Source organism: Bubalus kerabau, chromosome 12 (genome assembly GCF_029407905.1).
Source record: "Bubalus kerabau isolate K-KA32 ecotype Philippines breed swamp buffalo chromosome 12, PCC_UOA_SB_1v2, whole genome shotgun sequence".
Classification (NCBI taxonomy): Eukaryota; Metazoa; Chordata; class Mammalia; order Artiodactyla; family Bovidae; genus Bubalus; species Bubalus kerabau.
This window is the reverse complement of record NC_073635.1, coordinates 52,510,670-52,528,526: the sequence shown is the minus strand read 5'-3', so window position 1 is coordinate 52,528,526 and position 17,857 is coordinate 52,510,670. Positions and strand designations below refer to the sequence as shown.

The window sequence follows — 17,857 nt, the reverse complement described above, 5'->3', positions numbered from 1 at the left end:
GATCATCATGACAATATGAAAGCCCTCAAGACAGTGAAGCACTAGAACAGAATGTGACAACTCATTTATAATTAACCTCTAAGTTTCAGGTCACAATTTGAAACCAAAGCCTTCAGATTCATATGGAACATCATTGATGGTAATTCCAGCCTCACCCATGTGTGTGAGGTCCAGTTATTTTTGTGCTCAGTTTGACATCTAACACCATAAGTAGAATATGTTTGTTCAACTTTACAAGCCCCGGAAGAGCAGTGGATACTACTTGCTTTTGAATATTGGAACCTAGATCTCAACAATTACCATGGACTCGCTTTATCCTTGTCCAGAGTAAATGAGATCAGAATAAGGCTGAATAAACATACTATAAATCTGGTTCTTTGCAAACCATAACGATATTTCATATAGCCAGAAATAAAATCATACTTATCATGTGTAGGACTCAGTTGGGTGACGAGTAGGACAAGAGTGTCCATTCTGTCTGTGGGCTCAATGTGTCCCTGCAGATTCCTACTTGAGTCAGGGTTTGGCCATTGATAGAAGGAGAAACGAGAGCCAGGGATTGAACTCCTTCCTAATTCCTAGTTCTTTCTCAGCAGCTACTTTGAGTTTCTGGTTACCGATCCTGTAAATCAGTGGTTCCCAACCTTTTTGGCACCAGGGGCCAGTTTTGTGGAAGATAATGTTTCTGTGGACTGGGGAGGGGGATGGTTTCAGGATCATTACATTTATTGTGCACTTCCTTTCTATTAGTATTACGTTGTGATATATAAGGAAACAATTATACAACTTATCATAATGCAGAATCAGTGGGAGCCCAGATGTTTTCCTGTGACTGAACGGTTGACTCCAGGGGCGATGGGACTCAGTAGCAGCTGTTCCCCAGTGCTAGCATCACCACCTCAGCTCCACCTCAGATCCTCAGGCATTAGATTCTCATAAGGAGTGAGCAACCTAGATCCCTCTCATGCACAGTTCACAGGAGGGCTTGCACCCCTACCAAAATCTAATGCCACCACTGATCTGACAGGAGGTGAAGCTCAGGTGGGTAATACAAATGATGGGGAGAGCTGTAAATGCAGATGAAGCTTTGCCTGTTTGCCAGCCACTCACCTCCTGCTGTGTGATCTGGTTCCTAACAGACAACAGACCTATACTTGTCCACAACTCCCAGGGCTGGGGACCTCTGCTGTAGATCAGAAGCCCATGGACATTAGAATACCATTCCTGGGCTTCCATGGTGGCTTAGTGGTAAGGATTCTTCCTGCTAATGTAGGCGTGATCCCTGGCCCCAGAAGATCTGACATGCTGTGAAGCAATAAAATCGGTGCAGCCTAACGACTGAGCCTACGTCCTAGAGCCCGGAAGCTGCTACTGAAGCCCGTGCACCCGAGAGCCCACGCTCTGAAACAAGAGAAGCCACCGCAATGAGAGCCCTGTGCACCTAGAGAGTAGCCCCCCGCTCGCCACAACTAGAGAAAACCCATGTACAGCAACGAAGACACAGCGTAGCCACAAATAAATAAATAAAATCATTAAAAAAAAAAAGAACACCATTCTTGCTCTGCTGCTGCTGCTAAGTCGCTTCAGTCGAGTCCGACTCTGTGCGACCCCATAGACGGCAGCCCACCAGGCTCCCCCGTCCCTGGGATTCTCCAGGCAAGAACACTGGAGTGGGTTGCCATTTCCTTCTCCAATGCATGAAAGTGAAAAGTGAAAGTGAGGTCACTCAGTCATGTCCGACTCTTAGCAACCCCATGGACTGCAGCCTACCAGGCTTCTCCGTCCGTGGGATTTTCCAGGCAAGAGTACTGGAGTGGGGTGCCATCGCCTTCTCCACCATTCTTGCTCTGAGCAGGGCTAAATGGCTGCATTGTCTTGGTCACATTGCCTAACCTCTCTTTGCCTTGGCTTCATCATCTGTAAAGTGGGAGAATCATAGAACCTATTTCTTTCCTACATATAAAGCATTCATAGATGTGTTTATATATATACAGTTATATACACATGCATTGTTTAAAAGCACAGATTCTAAAGTTAGACTGTCTGGGTTCAAATCCCAGCTCCACCACTTATTTGCACTCATGATCTTTTAAAAATCAGGCGGTAACTCGTTTCATACATGATATTTTACATGTTTTAATGCCATTCAGTCCAGGTTCGATGCACGATACTGGATGCTTGGGGCTGGTGTACTGGGACGACCCAGAGGGATGGTATGGGGAGGGAGGAGGGAGGAGGGTTCAGGATGGGGAACACATGTATACCTGTGGTGGATTCATTTTGATGTTTGGCAAAACTAATACAATTATGTAAAGTTTAAAAAGAAAATAAAATAAAAAAAAAATAAAAATCAGGCGGTAATAGTACCAACACCATAGAGTTATCGTGAAGATTAAATGTACTAATACACATATAGTTCTATCAACAGGGCTGGCACATAGTAAGTACTATATAAATGCTATCATATTATTACTTATTTCCTAGAAAAGCTTCAAAACTGTCTATAAGGATACAAAAATTAAAATTAAAAAATTTCCAAATTGTTTTTTGTTTCTCTGGTTCTCAAGTATAAAACATATAATCATGATGTTGTGATTTTCTCTACTGTCTCAACCTAATATTTCGGCAGTGTTCCTCATAGAACAATTTCACTCTCTAATTTTTAAAATTAGTTATTGGCATATCTTTTACAAGTTATTTATTGAGATCATTTTATCCCCTAGTTCCTTAAGCTTAATGATATTTAATCTCTCTGAATCTCATTCTTTCCTCTCCCTGTATACAAAAAAATCAATGATTTTTAAAGCCTGCGTACAGATAAGATTCACTTGTATTGGGAAGATGATGAATAAGCTAAACATTTGTTTGGGACAATTTCTGATTCTGTCTCTTCCCTTCTTTCCTCACAGCATTCATTTTCATGTTTTTGCCATTCATTTATTCATTCAGTATTTATTGAGTAGACTTGTCAATCTTGATAGGCAGTAGAAAATTCTGATTCTGACACTTGAATGGTGCTTTACAGCTTACAGATCGTTTTCACATATATTACATTTATTCAGTCCTCAGAGGCACTCACTTCATTTCACCCCAGTTCTTCCTCCCTTTTTAATTTTACATTTCTCTTAATCTTCTTCATTCTTTTCTCAACTCTTTGGTGTCCAGAATATTTACTGTGTGCACTGGGGGTGGGAAGCTGGTTGGAAGAAAAGGCAATAAGTGGGGAAGAGATACAAATCAGATGAGAAAGTAGGTACAAGGATGTAGCCAATACCCTACATCTCAGGATGAAAGGACAGAGCTCCATCTCTTATATAGAAAAGTACAGTCACTTGAAAAGAAACAATTGCCATTAATGCATCCATCACTAGAAACTGGATTGAGACGAGATGCAGAGCTAGTGGCTTCCCAAATCTACCCTTGAAAAGTGAAAGTGTTAGTTGCTCAGTCATGTCAGATTCTTTGCAACCCCACGGACTGTATAGCCCATCGGGCTCCTCTGTCCATGGGATTCTCCAGGCAAGAATACTGAAATGGGTAGGCATTCCCTTCTCCAGGGGATCTTCCCAAAACCCAGGGATCGAACCCAGGTCTCCTGCATTGCAGGCAGATTCTCTACCGTCTGAACTTTCCTTACCCTCTGACAATTAAGCATATTTAATCTACTGAAGAGCCTAAAGAGTTATGGCCCTCCCCTCCTCTGTAAACACCCAGCCCATTAAGTCCCAGCATTAAAGTTCCCTATTTTATTTCCTCTTGAATTTCATGACACCAACCAGTAGACAGGAAACAGAACATTACAAAATTAACCAGAAAATTATTTCTTCAGTCTGGTATCACCCGTTTCATTCATTATTATTCCTCTTATGCACAACCGAGACTTCTGTAAGGAAATCCCAATGACTTTGTACAGTGGGCCAGCGTCTGACAGATGAATGTGTGAAGTGATGGAGAATGAAGATGTCTGGGCATATACAGTTATCGCTCACATGTGAGCTTGTCCTGTCTCTTCAAGAGTACTCTGGCGATCACAGGATACATGAAGATGATACAGCAGACAAGCTTCCACTGCGAGACATACCAAGCTCATTCCTAACCCAGACTCCTTTCCCTTGCTCTGCCCTCTGCCTGAAATGCCCTTCCTTCAGAACTTCCCATGGCTGTCTCTCTTATTATTCAGCTCAAATGCCACTCTCCTGGAGAGACTCCCAGCCAGTCTGTATACAGTGTTGTTGTTGTTCAGTAGCTCAGTCATGTCCCACTCTTTGTGACCACACGGACTGCAGCACGCCTGTCTTCCCTGTCCTTCACTATCTCCAGAGTTTGCTCAAACCCATGTCCATGGAGTCGGTCATGTCATCCAACCATCTCATCCTTTGTTGCCCCCTTCTCCTCCTTCCTTCAATCTTTCCCAACATTAGGGGCTTTTCCAATGAGTTGGCTCTTCACAGATACATATGTATATTCTCATCTGCTGTAGTATCCCAGAACTTATTTCACCAACCAGTCCCTCTATCTCATTTCACATTTTTATTTTCTTCATGGCATTTATTGCTACCTGAAGTAGATATACTCATCTATTTACTTATTATCTGTCTCCCTCACAGGTCTGTAAGCCCCCAGAGAGCAGAGATTTTTTTTTTTTTAAAAACATGTTGTCTGGAACATAGTAGCAGACCTTTAATAAACATTGGTGGAATAAACAAGTGAGAAACACTTAGTTATCCAATGTCTATTATATGCCAGTTCTGTTCCAGGCGCTGGGGATGTGGTGCTGAATCAAGCAAATCCCAATTTTTAATCTCTTGGACTTTATATTCTAATGTAGGGAAACAAACAGCAAACAAATAAAGCAGGGTACATGATTCTGCCTGGGTGGGGTTGTGCCGCTTAAGTGGGGTGATCAAAGGAAGGTCTTGCTGCAGAGACCTGGAGAAGATGAGAAGGGAGACACCTGAACAAGATGAGGAAGATAAGAAGGGAAAAAGAGCAGGAAGTGCAAAGGCCCTGAGCCAACAGTAGGGGGAGTAGAGGGTAATCTGGTTAAAGCAAGCAGGAAGTGTAGCCCCTCCTGTGTGCTAAGTTGCTTCAGTGGTATCCAACTCTTTGTGACCCCATGGACTGCAGCCCACCAGGCTCCTCAGTCCATGGAATTTTCCAGGCAAGAATACTGGAGTGGGTTACCATTTCCTATTTCAACCTGGGTCTCCTGCATTGCAGGCAGATTCTTTACCATCTGAGCCACCAAGTTAAAGCAAGAGTTCATGGGAAAATGGCAAGGGCTCTAAGAGGGTTGCCCAGGTGGCGCTAGAGGTAAAGAACCCAACTGCCAAAGCAGGAGACGTAAGAGACCTGGGTTGTATCCCTGGGTCTAAAGATCCCTGGAGGAGGGCATGGCAACCCACTCCAGTATTCTTGCCTGGAGAATCCCATGGACAGAGGAGCCTGGTGGGCTACAGTTCATTGGGTCACAAAGAGTCGGACATTACTGAAGCTTAGCACGCATGCTGGTCTGAGAGGTCCTAGTGGGGCAGCTTCGATCTAGTACAGTATTGTAAGCAATGAAAGGACTTTGGTTCTTGCTCTTTGGTGAGATGAGAAGCCAGTGAGGGGCTCTGGACATTGACATGATCTGACTTAGGTAAACAGATCCCTCTTGGTTCTGGTGATAAAAGACTGTAGGAGGCAAAGGTGGAAGCAGTTAGGAGTCCAGTGGGTGACTTGGTCCCAGGTGGTAGCTGGGAAGTGGTGAAACATTAACAGCCTGGAAGAATTCTGAGGGCAGAACTGACAGGATTTGCTGATAAGATGATGAACAAAGAAATGATACAAAAATATGTACAGAATTGATACAAAGGCGGCTTTTCTTGGATTTACAAAAAATAGACTGGTTTCTTTCGGGGTTTGACACTGATTTAACAAAGAGCACAGCTCTAGAAAATCAGCACTGGAACTTGGAACTTCTGTGTCAGCTATAATTTATACCCAAGAACAAACAAAAAGAGAGTGGTCAAATATATTCAGTATCAGAATCTGTCCTTGCAATTAAGTGAGCTGATTTGGGGCTTGATCTTATTTCAGCACACTGATATGAATGAGATAATTGTTCAGCAGACATAAACATTTCAAAGTAAAAATGACACTTATCCGTGAGGAGACTGTAAAGCTCAGTGGGTAGTTACACAAAAGGGGAAACATTATAATCAAGAACAAAGATCTTGCCTGATTTATACTGATTGACAGTCTGTGCTTCACATTGATCTGATAAACTGCTCAGACTTCTAACTCTGGCCTACCCAGCTACACTGAAAGCTCTTTGGAGCATATTCAACCTTGCATTCTTCTACCGGGTGCAGCCAAACAGCTGGTGCACAGCAAATATCCGCGCACAACAAATATCCACTGACTTCATGATTTGCCAGCAAAGGTCTATATAATCAAAGCTATGGTTTTTCCAGTGGTCATGTATGGATGTGAGAGCTGAACCATAAAGAAGGCTGAGCGCCGAAGAACTGATGTTTTCAAACTGTGGTGTTGGAGAAGACTCTTGAGAGTCCCTTGGACTGCAAGGAGATCAAACCAATCTATCCTAAAAGAAATCAACCCTGAATATTCATGGGAAGGACATGCTGAAGTTGAAGCTTTCATACTTTGGGCATCTGATGCAGAGCCAGCTCATTGGAAAAGACCCTGATGCTGGGAAAGATTGAAGGCAGGAGAAGGGGAGGACAGAGGATGAGATGGTTAGATAGTATTACAACACAATGGACATAAGTTTGAGCAAACTCTGGGAGATAGTGAAGGACAGAGGAGCCTGGCAGTGCTCCAGTCCATGAGGTCACCAAGAACCTGACATCACCTAGCCACTGAACAACAAAAAGAACACCTCCTTCGCTAGCCTCTCTTCTGTCCTTTTTCTGCAGTGGTCAGGAGCACTGTATCTGCCAAAGTCAGAAATCTGATAATCACTCAGAAATGTGAAATTTCATGTTGTGTTGGGCCTTAGGGTACATGGACGGAGCCACCCGAGACCCACTCGCCTGAGAAGTCAGGGAAGGCTTCCCGGAGGAGACTTGTGTGCTGCATTGTGAAGTGGGTAGGAGTTACAAGACCAAATGAGGTTTAGAGAAGGCCTTCAAATGCACAAGGACCTTGAGACTAGAGGGAACTCGGAAAGGGCTGCAGGGAATGACCCGGGCCTGCGGGAGGGCAGGGGCGCAAGGACCTCTGCGAGAATAAAGACGCAGGGTTTGAAATTTGATGGGCAGGGAGGCCTGGCGTGCTGAGATTCATGGGGTCGCAAAGAGTCGGACACGACTGAGCGACTGAACTGAACTGAACCGAACTTGAAAGGTAGGTTTTCTAAATTCAGTTAGATCTTCAAACTCTCCGAGTGCACAGAGCCGTTCACCCGGTGCTGAGAGGGCCCCGGAGACGGGGCTTTCCCTTAGGCCTCACCTTGTACGCCTTTTCAACCTGGCCTCGAAGGGGAGGGTAAGCGGGGAGGAGACCGCGACGGCCACTCAGAAGGGAACTTGCCCCGAAGTCCCTCTCTGCTATTTCAGCCCGTTTCCTGCAGTTCTGAGGTCTCCTAACTAATGAGTTTGCCTTTTGGCCCGGAAAACAAATTACGGGAGAGCAGGATACCGAAGTTAGCTTTTTGTTTCCAGGATTTTTTTTCGAGGCTACTCGTACACGCGAACAAAATCTAGCTGCCTAAGGGCTGGGGGCGGCCCCACCACCTCTCCAGATTTTTTGGTTTCTCTCTAGAACTTTCAGCGACGCGACGACCGGTGTGTTTATGGCGCCACAGTACCAGTGTTCAAGCGGCTTGTTTCCGGGGGAGAGGGGTGGCCAAGGCACTCCCACTCCCTGGGTTGGGGGAACTGGAAAGTTTACATGCTTCTTCCGCAGTCCCCGGGTGCAGTTAGGAGAGAAGCAGGCGCACCGGAGTGCCCCTCCAAAGAAGGCTCCTCTTCCCCAGGAGCCGGGTCCAGGACCTTCCACTCTGGAGGAGGAAGAAAGTTGGGCGGGAGCGGGAAGGCGTTAGAGTGCGGGGCGACGGGGCAGTAGGGAAGTCGGGGCCCCCGGGCTGTGCGCGAGCCGGGGTGGAGCCAGCCGCCGGCCGCGGCGTCAGCGTTTAAGATGCAAATCGATTCCCCGCTCCACCACCCCCTCCCGCCGGGGGAGCGAGGCTCCGCCGCTCCGCAGCCGCCCCCGCCTCCTGCGCGCCGCGGCGCCCGGGCGGGCGGCTCTACTTAAGCGGCGCGCCGACTTCCACCCGGCACTCCCCTGGAGCGCGCGGGCGAGGCGGGCGGAGCGCAGCGGGGCTCGCGGGGGCGCACAGAGGCGCGCTCGCTTCGTGCGCTCGGCTCCGCGCGGCTCTCGGCGGCAGCCAGGGCGCAGGGCTGAGCGAGTGTCCGAGAAAGGCGGCGGCAGCGGCGGCGGCCCCGGTCACCTCTTGGCCATGGCTCTAGCCGACAGCACTCGTGGATTACCCAACGGGGGTGGCGGCGGCGGCAGCGGCTCCTCGTCGTCCTCGGCGGAGCCGCCACTCTTCCCCGACATCGTGGAGCTGAACGTGGGGGGCCAGGTGTATGTGACCCGGCGCTGCACGGTGGTGTCGGTGCCCGACTCGCTGCTCTGGCGCATGTTCACGCAGCAGCAGCCGCAAGAGCTAGCCCGGGACAGCAAAGGCCGCTTCTTTCTGGACCGAGACGGCTTCCTCTTCCGCTACATCTTGGATTACCTGCGGGACTTGCAGCTTGTGCTGCCTGACTACTTCCCCGAGCGCAGCCGGCTGCAGCGCGAGGCAGAGTACTTCGAGCTGCCCGAGCTCGTGCGCCGCCTCGGGGCGCCCCAGCAGCCCGGCCCCGGACCGCCGCCGCCGCACTCCCGGCGCGGGGTGCAGAAGGAGGGCTCGCTAGGCGACGATCTGCTGCCGCTCGGCTCCGCCGAGCCGGAGCAGCAGGAGGGCGCCTCGGCCGGGGCGCCGTCGCCCACGCTGGAGCTTGCTAGCCGCAGCCCATCCGGGGGCGCGGCGGGCCCGCTGCTTACGCCGTCCCAGTCGTTGGACGGTAGCCGGCGCTCGGGCTACATCACCATCGGCTACCGCGGCTCCTACACGATCGGGCGGGATGCGCAGGCAGACGCCAAGTTCCGGCGAGTGGCGCGCATCACCGTGTGCGGCAAGACGTCGCTGGCCAAGGAGGTGTTCGGGGACACCCTGAACGAGAGCCGGGACCCCGACCGGCCCCCGGAGCGCTACACCTCGCGCTATTACCTCAAGTTCAACTTCCTGGAGCAGGCCTTCGACAAGCTGTCCGAGTCGGGCTTCCACATGGTGGCGTGCAGTTCCACGGGCACCTGCGCCTTCGCCGGCAGCACCGACCAGAGCGAGGACAAGATCTGGACTAGCTACACCGAGTACGTCTTCTGCAGGGAGTGAGCTCCCCGCTCCCCCTGGCGACTCCAGCGCGCCTGTTCCCTCCTCTCCTTTTTGCCCTGGAGGGGACTCTAGATTCCCCCTCCGACCCACCACGTTCTCGCGTTCTCCCGTTCCCCACCTCCCGTAGACCCACTGCCCCCTCACTTTACAGGCTGCAGCCGCAGATCCTATAGGCTTCTTCGTCTTCTCCGGACCCCACTGAAAGAGAGCCCAGACGTACCCCTCCACCCCATGTTTCCTCTGTCCCCGACCCCAAACCAACCCTCCTCTCGAGTTGTCCTTCAGTCTGGATCTAGTGGGGGGTGGGGCAGTGTGGCCACAAAGCCACAGAGTAGCCGTGAATGACTGAATTGTTCCGACCCTGATTGGACCCAGTCCACTTGTATAGAAGATTCCTTGAAGTCTTCTCAAAGCCCTGATGACTCACTCGCGGTTTAGGAGACTTGGTAGCATTCTGGGAATAGTTTAGTTTCGAAAGGTCATTCATTACGCAGTCTTTTGACCTTCTTTAAAGGTAGAGTTTTAGAAGTCTGAACGGAGGACTCCGGAGCCGAGCCGGAATGAGTTCAGTGCGGAGGTAGTTCAGTGACTACACGTGAAGAAAGTTCGGAACGGTTACAGGTAGAAGTAGAAGAATCTCGTGCTGGCTCTACGGAGGAGCCTCTGGTTTCCGTGCCGATTTAAAGATCTTCGCCTGTGGCTTAAACTTGCGGGAAGTTCCCCTCCTGCCTGAGGAGGCACCCTTTCTCCTGGGCTCAGCGCCCGAAGCCCTTGGTTTTCGACGGCTTGACAAGGCAGCCTTTATTGGCAAGACGGGGAAAGAGAGCATGACAGCCCAGGTCACCAAGCACTGCTGTGACTGTAAACGGAGCTGGGTGGTAACGCACGTCGTGGGTGTTAGGAAAGCCCGTATTCTTGCAGTGAAAGGCAGTAGTACCTTAGCTCTTAAGACTTAGGGGGTAGGGTGGGGAGGGAGGAAGGAGAAGGGTAAGAGGGGTGGGAAAGGGGGGTAGCAGATATACTCATTTATTGTTGACAGTTGGAAGTTTGTACCATCCGTCTGAGTACATGCACATTTACAAAATAGCAGGCAAGAAACAAGCAGAGTGTTTTGTAAAGATCAATCACAGATCTCCTCTTGCCTGGCAGTTGATTGAACTAACTGTTTTGAGTCCTAAACTTAGAAGTTGCTGATACTTATATAACCTAACCAAAGAGTTACCCAGTAGGGTTTTAGTTTTTGAACTTTTATTTTCTTGTTGATTATAAGTCCTGATTTTAAAATGTATTACCTTGAGCAAAATATGTTTGAGTTACTTAGATTAGTTTTCTTATTAAAAAAATCCTTATTTTCTCCAAGCCCAGCCAATGTTGACTTCTGGGCAAACCTGAAAATGCCCTTTTGATGCAGGTGGTTTGAAGTGAAGGTGAGTCTTTCCAAATGACAGAGCTTCAGAGAAGCAGAAATGCTGAGGGCTGCCATCTGTAGATAACTGGAAAGTGGGAATATTTTTAAATGAAGGCAAATAAGTACTTCAAAGTGAGCTAGCTGAGCAATAAAATGGTGTCCCAGGTAAATGCAGCTGAAGCAGAAGGAGACCTGGTTGCCTTATACCTTTACTCTACCATGGAATAAATCCCCACTGTATATCCTATCTACACTGTAAGTGAAGGGAAATGAATCCTTGTCTTTCATGCTATGAGGCTCCTTTGGATATTCTGTGATTAAGGAGAAGCCTTTCCTTTTTCATTTGTTTCAGCATCATTCTCTGAAGTATGTTTTTAAAAGATTTTGTAAGAGTCTTTTCAGTGTTGAAATTAGCGCTATTTTTTTCTTCTTTTTAAAAATGAATCTTGTACTATATCTTCCTATATGTCCATAACAGATGTTAAGAATTGAAACAGTTTTATTCTTAGCCTCATGTGATCCAATCTGTATATACCATATATAAACATTTTACACGAATCATTTAGTTTTTTAATTCATTTACTAAATGCTATAAACTTTCCTGTATTTACCCTAGTAACTTGCATCAGATGGTGTATATACTAAAGCAACATGCTTTGATGAGTTTCTTATATCCTTGTCTATGGGGAAATTGGGTTAGGAAAAAAATGCATAATTATAAAGCTGAATTTGCTCCATTCTTTTTGCTTGGCTATTAGTTGTATTCTAATATGTTGATTAACTGTCTTTGTAAACCAAGGTACCTGCATTTTTAATCCACTAATTCTTTTCTTTTTTTATTGAGGGAGAGAAGGACTTGAGGTCTTTCACTGGAGGTTCATTTTTAGAAAGGTACAGTTAGCTTTATATACAAAGACTGTAATTTTAAAGGAAGCAGAAACAAATTCAGAAAGTCATGTTTGCTGGTGTTGAGCATGTTCTCGGACTAGGTAACGCATTAGAACATACCCCTGTTTCAAACCTGAAATGATTTAGGAATGTCACCCGCTGGCCAAAAGTGAGTATTACAGAGATTTCTGTACCCCATGTGCTCTTCTGTATTGTGCAACACAAAGCACATAATTGAGAACGTCTTGGGGACAGATGAAAGCCACTGACATATGGCAAGACTCTGAGCTTCTGATTTTCCTTGTTGAATCTGCTCAACTCCAGGAGTCATGGGAAACTGCTCGAGTTTTGGTCTCTGTCTTTTTAGACTTGTCTAAAAAGTTTTATTTTGTAAAACTTTGAGTTGACTGTTTTACTGCTTGGCAAAATTTTCTCCTTCCAGACATCCCTGGTGGCCTGCAGGTCTCCCCTCCTTCTTTCATTAGCTGAAAAACTGGGAATTGAACCGTTAGAGACAGTAAACTGGCCTCTTTTCGTATGATAACTGTCCTCTCTAAAGTTGGAAGTTGATACGTGAAAAATTTTATCTTCAACCCAAAGTAAAGGCTGGGTAGGAAACTCATGTGTCCCTTGGGTGGACACTGAAACTGAGGTAAGATGACTTGGCCACTGCCCTTTTGGGTCCCTTATTCACCATATGCTTTGAGCCATGGAAGGAACCTTACTGGCCTACATCACGGGCTGGGAGTGTTGATTGTCATCTGTAGGTTGGATGAGATTCTGAGGGTATGTGTGAGTAAGCCCTCCAAAGACAGTAACTTGGAAGAGTGTCATAAATTATTCAGAAATTATGACTGCATTCATCTGACTCAGTGCAGTATGTATTTACATATGTAATGGCTCAACTACCATTTGGTCCATAAATACTACTGAGATTTTAATAACAAATTTAGCTTTTTGAAAAAGAATAGTTGACAGTGGTGGTTAGAAAAACAGGTACCATGTCCAATGCTTTTGCATCAAGAGTTTGACAAATTGTCTGTTTTTTAATACATGTAGAACTATGATCCATGCTCATTTTAATGTTTCAGATTATGTGTTTTGGAAAATACTCCTTGAATGTGTGAAACTTAAAATTTTTTTCCCTTTCCAGACGATTTTTATTCTTGTATTTTATTTGGTTTTGGTGTTGATAGCAAAGTAATTTGTATTAATACTGGCCCAAATTGTCTTCTCTTTCAAACCAGATCCATATAAATATATATATATATATATATATATATATATGGCCTGTTGCTTCTCTAGGGAAATGCATAATCTGAATTCTCAGACAAAATGGGCAACTGGCAGTGCTCATGACACATTTCCATTTTTATTCGATTTTTCCTTGTAATGCTATTACATTAAAGCCATGTAAGTTGAAGCTTTGATAATTTTTTACTTTTCAAATTATGGTAAATTCTAATCTAATAGTCAAAAAACAGTTTTATACTCCACATGGAAAATGCTAAATGATAGTGCAGGTATTTAGAAAAGTATTGACTGGGGTTGAATTCCCTATGAATTTCTTTTATAGTCTAAATCATAAGTACTTTACTTAGTTGACTTAAAATTTTTATTGTAAACTGAATGTTTTTATTCTAAACCTACCAGAGTAAATTCTTTGGATTTTTTTTTCTTCTGTTTTTCCTTATTATAACTCATTTAAAAACTGAATTAGTTTTCTTAGATGACCTAAATCTCTCTCTTGAGAAATAAAATATTCTTCTGTTTAGTGGCTATGGTACCTAAAATAAGCCTTCCTAAAGCCAGAAACATGCTACGTTGAAGTTAACTTTTCTTTGTCACAATTTTGAACAATAAACATCTAAAAGGATTAATGTTTGAAGATTAATATTCTCTACTGGGACCCTTGAAACTTCGATGGAAGAAATTCAACCAGAATATTTATATTACAGTATAATCTCGTGTGGTAGGAAGCTGAACTAGTTGATCAAGAATTCTTGTCACCTTAGACATTTTGTGATTTTTTTCCCCCAAGTTTTTAAAAAAAATTTAAACGTGTTTTGAGGTATGTGGACATAATTGTAATGTAAACTATTATACAACTGTCTTTGTGACTTCATAGGCAGGTGAATTTTGCTATTACTACTGAATACAAATGATAATTCATTTATGATCACTCAAACAGCATATGTGACATTTAATGACAAAGGTTAAAAATATCCATTATGTACGTTAATTTTGAAGTTATAAATTATGTGTTGTTTAAGTTTTTCTGGGCATCTGAAAAACTCTTATCTGGGAGATGATGTAAGATTCCCACAGAGTTACCTGGGATTATGAAATTGTTGAACATGTTATATGCTCAGTGATATGGATCATTGAGCCATTTCCTCAGTGATTGAAGGAGAAAGGGGGAAAAAAATCATCATACAACTACCAGACTTTCTAACAAAACAGAAAGCCAAGGAAAAAACAATCATTCTATATTTTAAAAACTGACGAAGTTCTTTTCAGACATGCCCAAACTTAAAAGTGAGAATTTCTTCAACCATCTAAATGCTCTAGAAATTTTGTTCTCTCTGTTCACAACCAGTTGTATAATAGAAATACTCGATACTGTTTTCCTCCCTGTGTGTGAAGTAATGAATCATTGATTATGTGACTTGTTATATATTCTATTAAACACTAAAGAATAAAACATCTACTCCTTTAATTATTCCTCTTGGCTCCAAGGTATAGACTGGCTCACACACTGGTCTAATTTCATTTAAGGGGCACTCTGAATACAGCATGTGTGCATGCTGCCACTTCAGTCATGTCTGACTCTTTGCAACCCTATGGACTGCAGCCTGCCAAGCTCCTTTGTCCATGGGATTCTTCAGGCAAGAATACCAGTTAGTTCCTGTTAGTGGTTCGGTCGTGGCCTACTCTTTGTGACCCCATGAACTGTAGCCAGGCTGTTGTGTCCATGAAATTCTCCAGGCAAGAATATTGGAGTGGGTTGCAATTTCCTTCTCCAGGGAATCTTCCCGACCCAGGGATCAAACCTCGGTCTCATGTATTGCAAGCAGATGCTTTACCATCTGAGCCACCAGGGAAGCCCCAGGAATACTGGAGTGGGTTGCTAACCCCTCCTCCAGGGAATCTTTCTGACCCAGGGATCGAACCTGAGTCCCTTGCGTCTCCTATATTGCAAGAGGATTCTTTACCTCTGAGTCACCAGGGAAGCCGCTTAAATACTGGTAATGCTTCCTAAATTATTGTGAGGTTAATACCATTAGAAGGGCTCCTCCTCGGAAATTAGCCAGCTGGGCCAGGAGAGAATGGGCCTTTTCCCCAGAGTTTTTTGTCAAGAACCCCTGTTGTCAAGGTGGTTTGGTCGTTAGTGTGGAGGTAAAGCCCTTCACAAACATTTCCTTTGACCACAATCTTGGCAACACATGTGAATTATTTTGAACAGAGGATGGGGTTGTAGATAGAGATGACCTCTTCAAGTTTATAGGGAAAGGAAAAAGAAGCTGTGAGATAGGCCTTAATTAAAAGTATAATGCATGAAGATAAAAATCTAAAGAATGTGGGAAGAGGCTCTGCATTTTTTTTTTTTAATTTTATTTGCTGTTCTTAGTCGATCAGTTGTGTCTGACTCTGTATGACTCCCATGTACTGTAGCCTGCCAGACTCCTCTGTCCATGGGGATTCTCCAGGCAAGAACACTAGAGTGGGTTGCCATGCCCTCCCTCTAGGGGATCTCCCCAACCCAGGGATCGAACCCAGGTCTTCCTCATTGCAGGTGGATTCTTTACCATCTGAGCCACCTGGGAAGTCTGTTTATTTTATTATCTTAGTATAATTGCTTTACAATGTTGTATTAGTTTCTGTTGTACAACAAAGTGAATCATCTGTATGAACAAATATATCTGCATTTTGGATATAGGGGCTCTTTCTTGAATCATCCCTGGTCACTGATGTCCCACTGTTCTTGATCGAAAACACAGTGCCCCCGGGTTGAGAAACCACAGACGTTGGAGCTGGCCACACCAGTCCTGTGTTGCTGGGCTGTGACACAGGAAGCTATGCATTGGGCGGGGTAGCAAGGTCGCCTTTGGCCTTCCTCTTTGCTTTTGCCTGTACTTCCTCTAGATAGCTTTTGTTTTAGTTTCCAAAAATATAGGGTGAAAAATTTAAGCAGCATAAGAGTGTATATCATAAAAAGTAGATGTCCACCCTTCAGTAACCCCTAATTTTTTCCAGGGGTGAAAGTGAAAGTGAAGTCGTTCAGTCGTGTCTGACACTTTGTGACCCCATGGACTATAGCCTACCAGGCTCCTCCATCCATGGGATTTTCCAGGCAAGAGTACTGGAGTGGGTTGCCATTTCCTTCCCAGGGGTTCAGTTCAGTTCAGTTCAGTCGCTCAGTTGTGTCCGACTCTTTGCGACCCTATGAATCGCAGCACGCCAGGCCTCCCTGTCCATCACCATCTCCCGGAGTTCACTCAGACTCACGTCCATCAAGTCAGTGATGCCATCCAGCCATCTCATCCTCTGTCGTCCCCTTTTCCTCCTGCCCCCAATCCCTCCCAGCATCAGAGTCTTTTCCAATGAGTCAACTCTTCGCATGAGGTGGCCAAAGTACTGGAGTTTCAGCTTTAGCATCATTCCTTCCAAAGAACACCCAGGGCTGATCTCCTTCCCAGGGGTAATCATTGGTAAATCTTTATAGAAATATTCCATATATTGAACAAATGAATGAATATAGGAATGAATGAATACATAAATAATTCCTCTCTCTTTTTTGTGTTCAGTAGGGTTTATATCCATTCCTTGCCTTGCTTTCTTCTTTTAACCACTGACCCTGGAGCTCTTGCAATGCATGCTTGGACATGTAGCAGTGATTTACCTCATCTTATTTGATGGTGTCCTAATATTCTGAGTGATCTGCCATTGTGTAGATGTGGTGTCATTTATTTTGCCAGTCTTTTTTTGATGGACATTTAAGTTTTTTATTCTGCTTCAAAAAGTGCTCTATTGAATATCTTTTTACATATATGCAAATATATCTGAGTCTTTTTTGTATGAAGTGATGTCAAGAGAGAAAGCACCTGGAGATGCTTTTTTCTTCTTTAAGTGCTGTGGAAATAATAGGGTTCATTGGAAATTCTAAAGGGAATGAGGATGGTGGTAGTGTGAAATAACTACAGAGTCATTAGACAACAGTGTGAAGTTTTATGTACCATTCACATTGAGGACAAGCCCCCCCTTGCAAGAAAAAAAAAGAAACCAAAAACCCAAACCCCACACACACCTTTGTTTTTTTCAGTTTATTAAAGTCCTCCTCCCTCAGTTTTTATTCTAGTTTTTTTTTCATTACTTATGGCTGATGCTTGGTTTTTAAGAATATAGTACGTTAGAGGAACTATAATGTTTCCCATACTTCTTAATGAGGCACCTCTTGGGGGAGTTGGAAAAGGATGGGAAATTATAAAATAAATATGGGGCACCTTCCTGGAATATTAGTTGGACTAATTGAGGTGTAGATATATGAATTAAGGAATTAAGTAATTTACTTGGTAACTGATTTACAAAGACTGATTCCATTTTATGAAAGAATGGTAAATTTACGTGAATTTAAAAGACAAATTCCTAACCTTTAAAGATACCCTGAAGTTGTAGAATTCCAGGGAGGACTTCACCTTCCTTTGTCGATGAGAACCTGGTGATGGTGGTGGTGGTGATGCGGTTGAGAACTGTTGGTATCTGCTGGGCTAGTGTTTTGATGGCTAGGTTAGGGGAGATGTTAGTCTCGCAAGCTCTTTGCTCTGCTCACTAAGTAAGTTTCAAGGTCAGTGCTGTTCTGAAGCCAAAAAGCACCTCTGCTGCCACTTACAGGTAGGGTGCTCTCTGGGGCTAAGTAAAAAAGAGGCATAGAGGGTTACTTTTGGTCCTTAACTCTTAACTTGGCTTCTGTAAGATTTCTCTATGGGCAGTTGTTCACTAGTCATTCAAAATCTCATGATTTTGTACCTACTGTATGCTGGGTTGTGCCTGTCTCAGAGACACACGAGTAAGTAAGTGCTGAGCATTAGTAAGGGAGCTGTTGAATAATGACA

At 44.7% G+C, this 17,857-nt stretch overlaps 2 protein-coding genes across 2 annotated transcripts in view; one reads left to right on the top strand and one right to left on the bottom strand.

The window, feature by feature from the left end:
• ACOD1 (aconitate decarboxylase 1) overlaps positions 1 to 8,469 on the bottom strand; it is a 72,607-nt gene extending 64,138 nt beyond the window's left edge. The window contains exons 1-3 of the mRNA XM_055541900.1: positions 8,459 to 8,469; positions 7,900 to 8,008; positions 7,459 to 7,608 (exon numbers count right to left, since the gene is read on the bottom strand). Coding sequence (XP_055397875.1) covers positions 7,459 to 7,608; positions 7,900 to 8,008; positions 8,459 to 8,469 — 270 coding nt within the window. The remainder of the gene's footprint in view (positions 1 to 7,458; positions 7,609 to 7,899; positions 8,009 to 8,458) is intronic.
• KCTD12 (potassium channel tetramerization domain containing 12) lies at positions 8,074 to 10,430 on the top strand. The gene has a single exon (XM_055542682.1). The coding sequence runs from the start codon at positions 8,468 to 8,470 to the stop codon at positions 9,446 to 9,448; it is 981 nt and encodes a 326-aa protein (XP_055398657.1). The 5' UTR covers positions 8,074 to 8,467; the 3' UTR covers positions 9,449 to 10,430.
• Positions 10,431 to 17,857: the final 7,427 nt, after the last annotated feature.